General features: G+C 41.1%; 1 protein-coding gene across 1 annotated transcript in view; it reads left to right on the forward strand.

The window, feature by feature from the left end:
- Window positions 1-15,053, forward strand: part of THSD4 (thrombospondin type 1 domain containing 4) — a 556,774-nt gene that overhangs the window by 229,473 nt on the left and 312,248 nt on the right. Inside the window, exon 6 of the mRNA XM_059055985.2 lies at window positions 11,390-11,526. Within this exon, the coding sequence (XP_058911968.1) occupies window positions 11,390-11,526 (137 nt within the window). The remainder of the gene's footprint in view (window positions 1-11,389; window positions 11,527-15,053) is intronic.

Here is a 15,053-nt window from a genome sequence, read left to right on the forward strand (position 1 = left end):
GAACCACTGATTGGTATGTGGATTTGCTACATCTGCCCACACATTCATGCAATAAGTTTTATCACCTTATGGATCAGCTCATGTTGTGTTCTTATCACTGTTGATTGCTTTGGTCTGGCACCAACAGACTCCAGAAGATACATGTGTGCATACACACTTATATACATGAATACACATAATGCACATGTAAATAAGTACACATATACACACAAATATATGCACAGGCATTCCTATACCCAGATTCATGCAACATTATACATACTACACACATGTAAACATACCCACATACACACACATATACACGCATACCTATACATATATATATTTTTTACTATGATAATGGCAGGAAGTGGGAAGTCAAACCACCCTCCTCTGGGTATTGCCTGCAGAGATGGTATCATTTCCTCTGCCTCTGAGTTTCTCTGGCCTCTGAGACTTTTACTTTACATGTCAGTTTGTACCAGAGTTCCCTTCCCTAGCTTTCTTCTCGGAGCTCTCAACAGCCTCAGTCCTTAACAAGAAAAACCCCAGCCACATTGTTTTGCTGCAGGATATGTATATATGCCATATTTTAATATATCCACATCCACTCAGATAGATATGTATTTTTCCATAAAGAACTGGTTATGACCTCCCACTTCTATTGAAGCTGTCAAGCTGCTTTCCTGACAGTTGGCCTAACTGGCTTTCTACTCACAGAACCCCTTTCACACTTCCATTTTTTAATTAAATGTAACATTTTAAGATGTAGCACTACATGTCACACAGCTTGAAGAGTTTTGAACAGCATGATTTTTTTCCATAATGGTATTTGTTTTCAGTCACTTTTTCCAGCTTTGGATTTACTATGACATGAGAGAAAAAGAACACATTTCAGAAAAAAGGTTGGGTAACTTGGACAAAGTTGGCTTAACCAATTCCTGTGAAATTACGTGTCTAGGAATTTTCTCCAAATGGGAAGCTCCTGCTCTTCCACGTTCTGCTATCTGGAAAAGTGCAAGGAATGCTAGCCTTGCACTTGGTGCACTTGGTGCTTCGTAGAACTCAAGACAAGTGTGTTCATTCTTTCTACAAGAATGATGGTCTTGCATGCCCTGGGCTGCTGATCTGCCTCTGCAGCCTCAGCTCATCTTCCCTCGCTTTCTACTTCCACCATGGAGGGTGTCTCTCACCCCTCGAATGGGCCATGTGCAGTGATGAGCTTGCCTGAGCCTCAGGGCCCTCATCCCCCAGGGGTGAGGATTAGCTGAGTCAATGTACATAAAGAGTCTGGCACATAGTAGGTTCTCAGTAAACAGTAGACATAAAAATTTTAAAAGGCAGGAAGAGGTTAGGCAGCCAGAGGCAAATGCAGATGCTAAAGAAAGAGAAGTTCCTTTTTCCTCTCCATTTCCTGCATAGTATGGACCGTACCTGCCAGCTCAGAAGGGAACTTCCTCCTTGAATGGCCTCTTGATTACAGTCTCGACTGGCTGGCTTGCATGTATAAAACTGTAACCTTTGATTTAGTTAGCTGAACATTATTTTGTGTGTCAGCTTTGGCAGTGCATTCCCAGGGTGTCAACTAGTGGTCTGGTTGCTGGGTGGGTCTCCTTTCCCCATCCTGGTTCAATAGCACCAGTTAGAAGAATGGTTCTCAAAGTGTGGTTCCTGGGCCAGCAGCATTAGCATCACCTGGGAAGCTGTTAGAAAGGCAGATGCTGGGTTTGCCAAGAATCAGAAACCTAATGAATCAGAAACTCTGGGGCTGGAGTCCATCAGTCTGTGTTTTAATGAAACCTCAAAGTGATTCTGAGTACACTAAAATTTGAGAACCACCATTAAAGTGTTACCTACTAGAAATGTGTGTAAGTGTGAGCAGTGCTAAGAGGAATTTAACATCTGTGCAACATTGAACCAATGATTTTTCAGGATTTAAAAAAGGCATTTTGGGCTTCCCTGGTGGCGCAGTGGTTGAGAGTCCGCCTGCCGATGCAGGGGATATGGGTTCGTGCCCCGGTCCGGGAAGATCCCACATGCCGCGGAGCGGCTGGGCCCGTGAGCCATGGCCTCTGAGCCTGCGCGTCCGGAGCCTGTGCTTCGCAACGGGAGAGGCCACAACAGAGAGGCCTGCGTACCGCAAAAAAAAAAAAAAAAAAAAAAAAAAAAAAGGCATTTTGTGTACTGTTTTTAGTCCAGATCTCCAAGTCTGTTAAGACTGTCAATTAAATAAGATTCAAAGTTTAAATTACATAGTTGCAGTGTGTGATAGAAGGTTAGGGGTATTATTGTCCATAATTGATAAGCTGTAGCTTTTGTATTTAAGTTTTTATAATGGAATGCACGCCCAAACAATTTCCTTTTCAGAACAGGAGAAGCTAAGAATTAGTCTTGCCCCTCTTCTCTACTTTTTCAAACAGTTTTCTAATTCCAGAGAAGAGTCTGGGCTCTTAGAAGCATTCTTCTCATCTTATTTTCCATAACTTTGTCCTGGAAAATACAGTCTGGGGGAAAGCAGTTTATATAGTAATCATCTGTGTCTAGTGCAGAATTTGGTGTCCAAGGGCAGGCAGATCCTTTGTTATAAACAGGAGGATTAGCACGTAGATAATGTAGTTGGCAGAGGTCAAGCCCGGCATGGCTATGGCTCTGGCTCTGGCTGCCCTGTAGGACTTTGGGCAAACACCTTTTTATTTTATATAAACGCTGCATACACAGTTAAGACAGTGCATCCACATGTTTCTAATTTGTTTACACTTCACTCATCAGCATGTGTTGGGTGAGCACCCTGCCACGTCTGAGTTTTATGAGCTGTGTTTACGAGGCTGCTTTTCTTGAACAGGGATATCACATATTCTACCAAAAAAATGGAACTTGAGCCTGGGAAACGAGGGCTTCAGTGTTAAACTTGGAGTGAACTTGTGAAGTTTTAATGGATCCGAAACTAAGCACAGATGTTATACATTCTCCAAGAATAGTCTCACGTATTTATTCACAGAATGTCTCTCTTTTCTTACCTGAAATTTTCTCTCTACTTAAGGGAAGGCAAAAGAATGTGCATTTGTGGGGAAAGCTTGAACCTCATTTCCTGCCACTTTGAGGAGTCTCCCTCTTGCTTACTAAGAAATAATGCAAGCCTTGGTAGTAGCAAAGCTGGCTAAAATCTAGAACCTTCAGCAACGTGTTGCTTTCTTGGAAAGCAACATTTTTGCTCTCCCACTTATGCTGAGTTCCTGAAAAGACAGCAAGGAGTTTTATAGTTTTGTGTTAATTTTGAATAGAGATGGAAGGGACTTACCACTGATAGAAACTGTACAGGATTCCATTTCTCAGAACCCAAATTGTTGGAGTTATTTTTTAAATTCTTTTTAAAATTATTTTTTATTGTTTAATCGAAGTTACCCATGCATGTATCTTACAGAGTCAAATAATTCTACAAAATTTGCCCCCTCCAGTATTTTTTCCTCCCCAATAATTTTAGCTGTTCTTTTGATATTTACCTTCTTATCTCTGAATAATGTTTATATTGTTACTTCTGGATTTTTCAGTTTCAGGTATTTTCTGTTGAAGGTGATGATGTAGCCCTCTTTCATCATCCTCTCCCTCCACCTCACCACACATACACACTTCCCATCCCACACTGTCTCAATGTAATTATGTTGTAATTTTGGTTAGATTAATAACCATTGCTTACAGTATGACTGTGTGCATGCACGTCACAGCTGAGCCATAATAGTGTATGTATTAGGTCAGATCTCCAGGATGCGAATCCTGAGGCAGAGATTTGTGCCCAGTGTTTATTAGGCAGTGATTATGGAACTATGCCTGTGAGGGGTGTGAGATGCAGGAATGAACAGCTCTGAGCTGGGAATTACCCCAAACTGAGACGGGATGGGTCATTGTACAACCACACGCACCCGTCCTTGGACAGGGGCTATCCCCGGGAAGGAGGTTGGTGAGGCAGCTCCCTTAGGCTGGGGGCAAGTTCCAGAAAGACACAGCTGTGAGCTAACAGCAGGCAACACTCCCAGCTGCTGGGGGAATCCTGACTTGGGTTGGGATGGTAATGGTAGATAATCTGAGCACCCTGACACCCTGGTCCTGGGCACTTGGTGAGCTCCTTCAATCTGTAAACAGAAATTTTCTTGTTATTTATGTGATGATTTCTTGGGGATCTAGGAAGCTAACTGCTGCTGCTGCTTCCTTTGAAAAAAATAACAGCTTTAGGACTTCCCTGGTGGCGCAGTGGTTGAGAGTCCGCCTGCCGATGCAGGGGACACGGGTTCGTGCCCCGGTCCGGGAAGATCCCACATGCCGCGGAGCGGTTGGGCCCGTGAGCCATGGCCTCTGAGCCTGCGCTCCGCAACGGGAGAGGCCACAACAGTGAGAGGCCCGTGTACCGCAAAAAAACCACAAAAAACAAAAAACAGCTTTATTGAGATAAAATTCACATACCATAAAAGCCACCAATTTAAATAGTACAATTTAGCAGCTTTTAGTATAGAGTCATACAGCCATCACCATTATATACTTTCAGAACATTTTCATCACCCCAGGAAGAAAGTCCATACCCATTAGTAGTCACTCCACGTTCTCACCTCCCTCCAGTCCCTGGCAACCACTAATCTACTTTCTACCTCTATATGTTTGCCTATTCTGAATATTTGATATAAATGTAATTATACAATATGTGACTTTTTGTGATTGGCTTTTTTCTCGTAGCATAATGTTTTCAAGGTGCATCCATGTTGTAGCATATATCAGTGCTTCATTCCTTTCTTTTGTCACGTAATATTTCCTGTATGGATATACCACATTATGTTTATCCATTGATCACTTGAAAGACACTTGGATTGTTTCTACTTTTTAGCTATTATGAATAATGCTGCTATGAATTTTCATGTACAAGTTTTTGTGAAGATGTATGTTTTCGTTTCTCATTGGTGTATTTCTAGAAATGGAATTGCTGGCTCATATGGTAACTCTACATTTAACGTTCTGAGGAACTGCCAAATGTATTCCAAGGAAGCTGTTCCATTTTACAATCCTATCAGCATTGTAAGAGGGTTCTGATTTCTCTACATCCTTGCCAGTGCTTCTCGTTGTCTTTTTTTTTTTTCAGCCATCCTGTGTGTGAAGTGGTATCTCATTGTGGTTTCAATTTGTATTTCCCTAATGACTATAATGATATGAGCATCTTTTCATGTGCTTATTAGCCATTTGTATATCTTCCTCAGAGAAATGTCTATTTAAGTCCTTTGTCCATTTTTAATTGGAATCTCTTTTTATCTTTTAGTTATAAAAGTTCTTCATAGATTCTGGCTACAAGTCCCTTATCTGGTATATGATTTGCAAAAGTTTTGTCTCATTCAGTGGGTTGCCATTTCATTTTCTCAATAGACTTCTGTGATAAAGTCCAATTTATCTTGTTTTTTCTTTTCTCACTTTGATGTCATATCATCTAAGAAACCATTGATAATCCAAAATCATGAAGATTTGTGCCTATGCTTCCTTCTAGAAATTTTATAGTGTTAGCTTTTACATTTAGGTTGATGATCCATTTTGAGTTAATTGTTATATATGGTGAGATAGGGGTCCAGCTTCATTCTTTTGCATGTAGATATGCAAAGTTCTCCCAACACCATTTGTTGCAAAGACTATTCTTTCCTCATTGAATTATCTTGGCACCCTTGTCAAAAATCAATTGACCATAAATATAAGGGTTTATTTCTGGACTCTCAGGTCTCTTCCATTGATCTGTGATCTAGCCTGTGATAATATCACACTGTCTTCACTACTGTAGTTTTGTAGTAAGTTTCAAAATCAGGAAGTATGAGTCCTCCAACTTTGTTTTTCTTTTTCAAGGTTATTTTGGCTATTCTTGGTTCCTTGTATTTTCATATAAATTTTAGGATCAGCTTGTCAATTTCTGCAAAAAAAGACAGTTGATATTTTGATTAGGATTGCACTGAATCTGTAGATCAATCTTGGGGAGTATTGCCATCTTAACAATATTGTCTTTTGATCCATTAACATGGAATTTCTTTCCATTTATTTAGGTCTTCCTTAATTTCTTTCAACAGTGTTTTGTATTTTTCAATGTGTCTTACACTTCTTTTGTTAAATTTGTTCCTAAGTGTTTTCTTCTTTTTGATGCTATTGTAAATGCTATTTTTACAATAAAAAATAATGCTATTATTTTAAGGTTGTTTTATTGATAGTGTATAGAAGTATAATTGATTTTTGCATATTGATCTTATATCCTGTAACTTTGATGAACTTGTTTATTGGTGCACTTAACAATTTTCCTATACACAAGGTCATGTCATCTGTGAATACAGATAGATACTTTTACTTCTTTCTTTTCAATCTGGATGCCTTTGCTTTTTCTTGTCTATTTTGCCCTGGCTAGAAGTTTGTTTAGTTTAGTTTTGTTTTTGTTTGTTTTTTGTTTCTCTAAAATCAGTAGTAATGTCCCCTCTCTGTTCCTAATTTTAGTATTTTGAGTCTTCTCTCTTTTATTCTTGGTTAGTCTATCTAAAAGTTTGTCAATTTTTTTCCCTTTAAAAAAAGCCAACTTCAGTTTCATTGATTTTCTCTGTTGTCTCTCCCTTCTGTGTTTAATTTATTTCCATTCTAGGTTCCTTCTTCCTGTTGGCTTTGAGTTTAGTTTGCTCTTCTTTTTTCAATACTTAAGGTGGGAGATTAAGTGATTGATTAGAGATCTTTTTTAACATAGGTGTTTATAACTATAAATTTCCCTCTAAGCACAACTATAACTGCATCCCATAAATTCTGGTATGATGTGTTTTAATTTTTATTAATCTCAAAGATTTTTCTAATTTTCCCTGAGTTTTTTTTCTTAATCAGTTATTTAGAAGTATGTTGTTTAATTTCCACATATTTTTGAAATTCCTAAATTTCTTTCTGCTATTGATGCCTGATTTCATTCCGTTGTGATCAGTAAACATTACTTTGTATGATTTCACGCCTCTTAAATTTATTAAAGCTTGTTTTGTGATCTAACATTTGTTCCCTTCTGGAGAATGTTTCATGTGTACCTGAGAGGAATGTGTATTCTGCTCTTCTTGGGTGGAAGGTTCTATAGATATCTACTGGCTCTAGTTGTTCTATCCATTATTGAAAGTGGAGTATCAACGTTTCAAACTATTATTGTTGGATTGTCTGTTTCTCCTTTCAATTCTGTCAGTTTTTGCTTCATGTATTTTGGGGCTTCATTGTTTGTCTTCCTGATGGATTTTATCATTGTAAAATGCTCTTATTTGTCTTTGGTAAAAATGTTAGTCTGAAAGTCTGTTTGGTCTGATATTAGTATAGCCACTCCAGCTTTTTCCAATGTTCTCATTGCTTTTATGAAGGAGCTGATTTTCAAAGGCTTTTAGCTAACCATTCTGGAAAGTAATACCTCTGACTAATTCTTAAATACGCTTATAGATAATTTTTCTGTTTTTAGGCCTGCTCTCTCCCCTATTTCCAAAGTTACTTTCTGGAGATGGTACAATACTAGGTAGCTTCATTGCTTCAATTCCTGCTTAAGATCCATTTTGCTTGGGTCTGTCTGCTAAGTCATTTCCATGGGTCCTTCTTCTTCCCACCTTCCAAAATTATATAACTGTTAGCTCTTTTTCTATATTCTTTGCCCTTTATCACTTAAAAATGTCTTTACTCTTAGATCAATGGATTTTCCAATTAAAGAGTTCAATGAGAGATTTAAACATTTAACCTGTATTTGAGGGTAAACCCTTTAGCTGTTAGTCACTTTATTCTAAGCGACCTGAATTTTCTTGTATATTCTCCAGAATTTTAAAAAATGATCAGAGAGCTGTTTTACTATCAAGGATCCAGGCAATATCCTAAATTAAAAATAGTGCTTGTGTTAACTTTTAAATTTAGGCATGGAATTTGAACACCTTTGATTCAATGTAAGAATAATCAGCTGCTTCCAGGTCTATTCACTACTTGATTTTTCATAGAGCAGTTGTTCCCAAACTTGACCATGCACTAGAATCACCCAGAGGGCCTGTCAAAATACAGGTTTCCAGGCTCCATCCCCAGGGTTTCTGATTTAGGAGTTGGAAGTAAGGCCCAAGAATTTGCATTTTCAACAAGTTCCCAGGTGATGCTGATGCTTCTGGTCCTGGGACCACACTGAGAGTCACTACCTCTGTGGTGTGGGGAGGACTTTTAGGAAGCAGATGAGAGCAGAGAGGGAGAGCAGTAAGAGGGAGATCAGCACAGAGGAGAAGGATGTGCCCACTTGCTCTTATCCTGTTGTTCTAGCTTGTGCTCTTCTGTTTTGTCCCCTCTCTCTGCAAGGAGGGAACCATGACAAAATCTGCTTAGAGAAGAGGCTCTTGACATCAGAATTGTAATTCTATTCAAGGGGAGAAAAAAGGAGTGAAGTGACCATCCATGAAAAACATTAAACTGTAGCCCTGCAGATGTATTTTTATGTGGCATTTTAAAGTGGTTGAGGAGTATGAGCAGGGTCTGGAGAAGTCAGGGCTAATGTAATTTTATGAGATGCTCTACATGCAGTATTGCTAAGGCAGCAGGATTCTGGGCAATTTTGTCAGGTAGTCACTTGTCCCCAGGTTTCAGTTATCTCCTAGGATCCCCCTTTTCCTTGTTGCAAGTCTGAGAAGGCAGGGACACTGCCTAAGCCACATAGGCAGAGGGTCAGACCTAGTAGCTGGTTTGGGCCCCAGGTAGGAGAAACCCAGACTTAAGGCCGTTCCTCTGGGTTATTTTCATGTAGCCATTTGCTGTCATTGTCTCATGTTTAGCCATCTTTTTTTGTTCTCAGAATGTTTTTCCATAGTATGGTTGCAAATATTGAGAGTTAAAGCTGTGGCTGCCAATGATAGTATTCCAAAGGATAGAGGTAATTGGGAAGAAGCCCAATTACCTTGCTCCCTGTGAGGCTGCCTTTCAGACACTTTTATTGCAAAATGCAATGTACCTGGATAGTTCCTGCTATCACTTCCCAAAGTAAGGAGCTGGGAGAGAGGAAACAGGGTCTGGATTCATAGATGACATGAGAAAGCAGGTTGTAGGAGACTAGTTTTCCCGCTAACTTGTCACTTCCTTTCTTAGGCCTGGTGTGTGTGTGTGGAGTGTGTGTGTGTGTGTGTGTGTGTTTAATCCATAAAATGATGGTTTGGTTTCAGACAGTCCCAAAGGTGCTTTGTCTCTGGTAATCTTTGACTTTTCCAAGATCACCTCTTATATCTTTTGGGCAGCCGGCGTAGGAAATCAAGTCTCTTGACTTCTCCAGTAGAGCTCAGAGTACACAGAAGATTCAATCTTCCCTAAACCATATGGTCCCAGAGGTTGCCTGTGATTTCCTGTTAGCGGTTTTCAATGGCTTTGGAGTAGAAGGAAGTTCGTTGCTATGACAGTCAGGCAGCCACACTGGGGAAAGTATGATGTATTGTGTTATGTAGGAAAAAGTTAGTATTATCCAATGCAGTAATCAGATTTTCAGACAAAGGCATGACCCTGGAACATGCTGTTTATGGCTGAACATAGCATTAGTCTTGTCTCCAAAAACAGTTAAATAAAAATCAGTGTGGGGCTTCCCTGGTGGCACAGTGGTTGAGAGTATGCCTGCCGATGCAGGGGACACGGGTTCATGCCCCGGTCCGGGAGGATCCCACCCCATGAGCCATGGCTGCTGAGCCTGTGCGTCCGGAGCCCGTGCTCCGCAATGGGAGAGGCCACAACAGTGAGAGGCCTGCATACCGCAAAAAAAAAAAAAAAAATAATTATTGTGTACTTGGCCTATCTTTCTCCCTTGGATATGGAAATATATCTCTCCTGAACATTTTTCTCATTCTTATTGTGGAGGCAACTAGATTACTCTGAAAATATTAGTTGTAGCAGTAATTAATTTAGCATTTATTGAGCACCAGGCTTTGTGCTGGTGAAGTACTTTTTGTGAAGTGACAAAAAATTTAAAGAAACACCCCGAGGTAGGGGAATCTATCCAGTGGGGAGAGAGGAGAGAAAGGCAAAAACAAAAACAAAACAAAAAAACCCCCAAAGGCCAATATTCATTGATCTATCCCTCCTTTTATTCCTCAGGAATTTATTGAGCATCTGCTATGTGCCCAGCTCTCTACTGAGCGTTGGGGATATAAAAGTGAATAAGATAGACACACCTCTGTGGTCCCTCAAAGCCATGCTTCAAATGAAGTTTGTTTAACCTTATAGTAGAGGAGGCTGGGTCAGCCTGTGATGGATGGACATATAGAGTAGATCAGGATCTGTGGAGGGCTTCCCAGAGGGGGTGACCTGGGAACTAAAGCAGAGTAGAAACAGGTGCTAGCCAGAGGAGCAGTGAAACAATGGCTGGACAGAGGAAGTGCTAGTTGGGGATAGAATGCAGATTTAAGTAGGAACCGGAGGAAATGAGACTATAAAGGTAGGCAAGGTTCGGCTCCTGAAAGATGTTTTATCCCTTGCTGAGGACTTTGGACTCCAAACTAAGGTGATAGGGAAACCACTTAAATATCTGGCAATGGAGGAATTATTACAGGAAACTCAGCCATTTTAAAGAACATAAAATGATATAATTGTATAGATTTTAAATAATAAAAAGTAGAACATAAACATTGTGTGTTCACTGTGATTGCTGATTTATACGATATAATTTTGACTATGTTAAAGCATGGGAGGATGTCTAAAAGTGGAGTCTATTATTTGCATCGTGAGATTCTTTAAGAATTCCTTTACAGTATTCACTCAGCATCGAATCTCTACTATGTGCCTGTAGATCAAGATACAACCCCTTCTCTCTACCATCAAATAGAGAGAGATCTAATAACTTTCATGCTTTTTTTTTTTTTTTTTTTTGCTGTATGCGGGCCTCTCACTGTTGTGGCCTCTCCCGTTGCGGAGCACAGGCTCCGGACGCGCAGGCCCAGCGGCCATGGCTCACGGGCTTAGTTGCTCCGCGGCATGTGGGATCTTCCCGGACCAGGGCACGAACCCGTGTCTCCTGCATCGGCAGGCGGATTCTCAACCACTGCGCCACCAGGGAAGCCCATTTCATGCATTTTTAAAGGTGTGTGACTATGAGATGTCCAGAATAGGCAAATCCATAGAGACAAAAAATAGATTTGGCGGTTGCCAAGGTCTTGCGGGTAGGAGAGAATTGGGATTGACAGCTAACAGGTCCAGTGTTTCCTTATTTGGGGTGATAGAAATGTTCTGGAATTAGTTCATGGGGATGGTTGTACAACACTGTGAATATGCTAAAAACCACTGAAATGCAAACTTTGGTTTAAATGGTTAATTTTATGTTATGTGAATTTTATCTCAATAAAAAATATAGAAAAAAAAAGATGCTTATTGATTATTGGGTTGTGTTTTTCTTTTTCGGTAGCCAAGGGCAATCGGAAGTGTGAGCTGAACTGCCAGGCAATGGGCTACCGCTTCTACGTACGGCAGGCTGAGAAGGTCATTGATGGTACCCCCTGTGACCAGAACGGCACGGCCATCTGCGTGTCTGGGCAGTGCAAGGTAAGTGCCCCCGGACTGGCGTATCTGGAGTGGGTCTCAGATGTTTGATCTGTGCCTGCCGACTGCACTGTTTGCCAGGCTGTGGCGTGCTTCCTCCTCACAACTTACGGTCCCCTCCACTCTAAACCATAAGCTCTGGGAGAAGTGCGTAAGACAGGGTGGCTTGTTTTGCTCCGTGTTTTCGATCTTTGGGAGTTGCCAAGTCTCACTCTGGCATTTCAGTTATTAAGTGACTTATGCATGTTTATATCACGTGCGTCGTAAGAAACTCAGCGATCTTTCCTCGTTGGATCCAAAGCTTCTTCCTTCCCTCTGAAGCAGAGGTTATGAAAGGGGCACGGCCGGATCAGTCAAGAAGCAGTTGAAGTCACAGGGTGGCATTTTAAGGGCATGGCGTATTTTATCTTGCCTCCCACCAGCTGGGGCCAGCTTCCAAATGAAAGTTGTCTAGTGCCTTTATAGCTGAAGTTGTACTTTCAACAGGAAGTTTTTAGCCTCCTTGTACTTCTGAAGTCTGTTCCAGGAACTCCCCGCCCTGCATTCTGCAAACATTCTGGTCTGTAGAGAATCCCTGTGGGATGCTACCCTTTGACAGAAAGCACCGTGTGGTTAAAAATAGGCACCCCAGAGGAGATGGCACCAATTCCACAGCCACATTAATTGGAGCCTGGATGTCGATCCTCCTTTCATCTACAAATGTAAGAGTGGAGGTCTGACTCTAGCAGGTAAATGACTCTTTGGAGCCCAGACTAAGATACTATCTTAATTAACAGTTGCTGGCAGGACTGAGTTGCATCAGAGGAAGAGCTCTTTGGCTATCACGTCTGAAAGTTCCTGTTCTACTTTAAATGTAAATTGCCACTGTGTTTAGTATTAGAGCTATTTGAGTATGATTTATAAGCACCCCCCCTTCCCCTTCCAGCCTTTTTCTTAATGAGGTTTTAAATAGGATACAAAATAATTTATCAAAGCAGTATGGATATTCCTGGATTGTGAATAAAAGAAGGAAAAAGCTGTCATTTGATATCTGATGCATGTGAGGTTGTCTTCGGATGAGCAAGAAACCCCCAGAGCATTGATGCAGTACAAAAGAGCTAGGGAGTATGATGGGAAGCACCCTGAAGGCTGGGACCTATCTGGGCCTCCAATTTCTGCTTGTTTGGAAAAAACTGGGTTTCACGCATATCCCCTCTATCCTTACTGTCCTCAGATAATACCCAAAGGAGTTCCGTTAGTGTTTTGTGGTTTCCGGCTCAACTAGTCCCTGCTTCTAAATGCTACTGAACCTGAAATAATGCACCTTATAGCAACCTAGCTTTTTCTTTCAGATCCTGAATCAACTGTTCTATTTCCTGAATACAGGTGCACACTGCTGGGAGGGGGTGTAGTTGAGCGGTTAAAAATATGCCCTCTGGGGCTTCCCTGGTGGCGCAGTGGTTGAGAATCCGCCTGCCGATGCGGGAGACACGGGTTCGTGCCCTGGTCCGGGAGGATCCCACATGCCGCGGAGCAACTAAGCCCGTGAGCCATGGCCGCTAGGCCTGCGTGTCCGGAGCCTGTGCTCCGCAACGGGAGAGGCCACGGCAGTGAGAGGCCCGCATACCGCAAAAAAAAAAAAAAAAAAAAAAAAAAAAAAAAAAAGCCCTCTGAAGTCAGACTGCTTGGGTTCAAATCCTACCTCTTCCGTGATTGACTGTGTGACCTTATGCAAGTTCCATAAGCTCTCTGTGCCTGTACATCATTTACAACACGAGGAGGATGGTACCTACTTCCTGCATTGTAGTGAGAAGTCAGGAGCCAATACACATAAGGTCCTCATAACAAGTCTGGCACTTAGTAAAGCATGCTGGCTTTTCTTAGTATTATGTTTGCTTATGCCCACATATGTCCTGTTGTATATGAATTTTCTATGTGAAAGTATTTGCTTTTTTTTTTTTTTTTTTTTTGCAGATTGGAGATTTGTGAGATTCACATTATCTTTTGAGACAGTGTTCTTACACTGTAGTGTGAATCACAGAGGGATGGCAGATTCTACATGGGTAGGTCTAGGGAAGGGCCTGAGTAGTCTATTTTTTTAAACTTTAAGACTCTATCTTATTTGACCTAGTATATCCAAATTATTATCATTTCAACATGTAATCAATATAAAAATTATTAATGATACATTTTTACATTCTTTTTCATATTACTTCTTCAAAGTCTGGTGTGTATTTTACTTCTTTCAGTGCAACTCAGACTAGCCACGTTTCAAATGCTCAGTAGGCACATGGGAAAAGGTGCTAAACCTCACATGTAATCAGGGAAACTCACCAGATTGCCCAAAATTTAAAGGTCTGACAATGACATGTATTGGCAAGGATATGGAGGACTCTTTTTTTTAACTTTTTATTTTATTTTAGAGTAGAGTTGAGTAGTCTGGTTTTCCAACAAGCTCCCATGTGTTGCTGATACTGCTGGTCCATGGATCATACTTTGAGTAGCAAAATCTTAAAGGACACAGTGATTAAAATATAGTTCACAAAGAACCAGAAATGTAAATATACAGTGGTGAGATGAGTTGGAAGGAAGAGGAAATGTGGTCTCGTTCCACTGGGGGAGCTTGTTTTCTTAGTGTTGCATTAAGTGCCTCTAAGCTGATGATATGAAAGGAAAACAAACACTTATAAGGACATGGGTATGGATTCTTACTAATTGATGAAAACCAGTGGTGTGTAGGACAACACAGTTTGAAGATGATAATTGCTGAAAGACTGAGACAGACATTCCCCAGGATGTGAGTAGATGAATAGGAATTTAATGTTACAAGGAAAACTTTGATATTACTTCGTATTTGTTCTCTGTGCATTTGCCTGAAATTCGCTCATTGATGTTGTTGGAACCACTGACTGTCGCGTCCTCTTTAGAACTTCAGTTTAAATAATCAGAAGTACATTTGCTTCCCAGGCTGAAGTTCTGTTTAGTTTGCAACTTTCAAAGGGTAAAGTGCCCTTTTCTGAATATTTGATCGGAAGCCCAGAATGCAAGTTGCTATCTCTGCCTCGCTGACCTGTGGCTGAGAGAGCTGTCACTCTCTCTGACAGGAGTGTCTACATCTGAAATAGCTCCAGAAAGCCTCTGCTGGACACAGAGAGTTGAAAGCAAACCCGGGCCTGCCACAAAAATTAATGAAAACTGACAAGCATTAAATAAGAATACGAGCTAAACCTACACAAGAGTAGCTGAGGGAAAAGGTCATCCTCCTGACACCAAGCCACTTCCAAGGCACCCCAGGCCCACCCAGAGCAAGCTGGAATGCTCTGTTCCAGCTCCTGGCAGAGCGCTCCCTGGCCAGCCTGTGTTTACCCTGTTGCTGGAGCTCCACTGGGGTTTTAGATCCAAGAGTTGGAAGAGGGGCTTTAAGAATGCAGAAACCCTTGAGCTCGGGGCTGGATAACATGGGAATTCCTCGCCTGTCCCTCAGACTGGGTAACACTTCCTTTCTTGACAGGGAATGAAGGATCCTAAATGTTGGCCTCAGACTAAGGACT

This window comes from Kogia breviceps, chromosome 3 (genome assembly GCF_026419965.1).
Source record: "Kogia breviceps isolate mKogBre1 chromosome 3, mKogBre1 haplotype 1, whole genome shotgun sequence".
Classification (NCBI taxonomy): Eukaryota; Metazoa; Chordata; class Mammalia; order Artiodactyla; family Physeteridae; genus Kogia; species Kogia breviceps.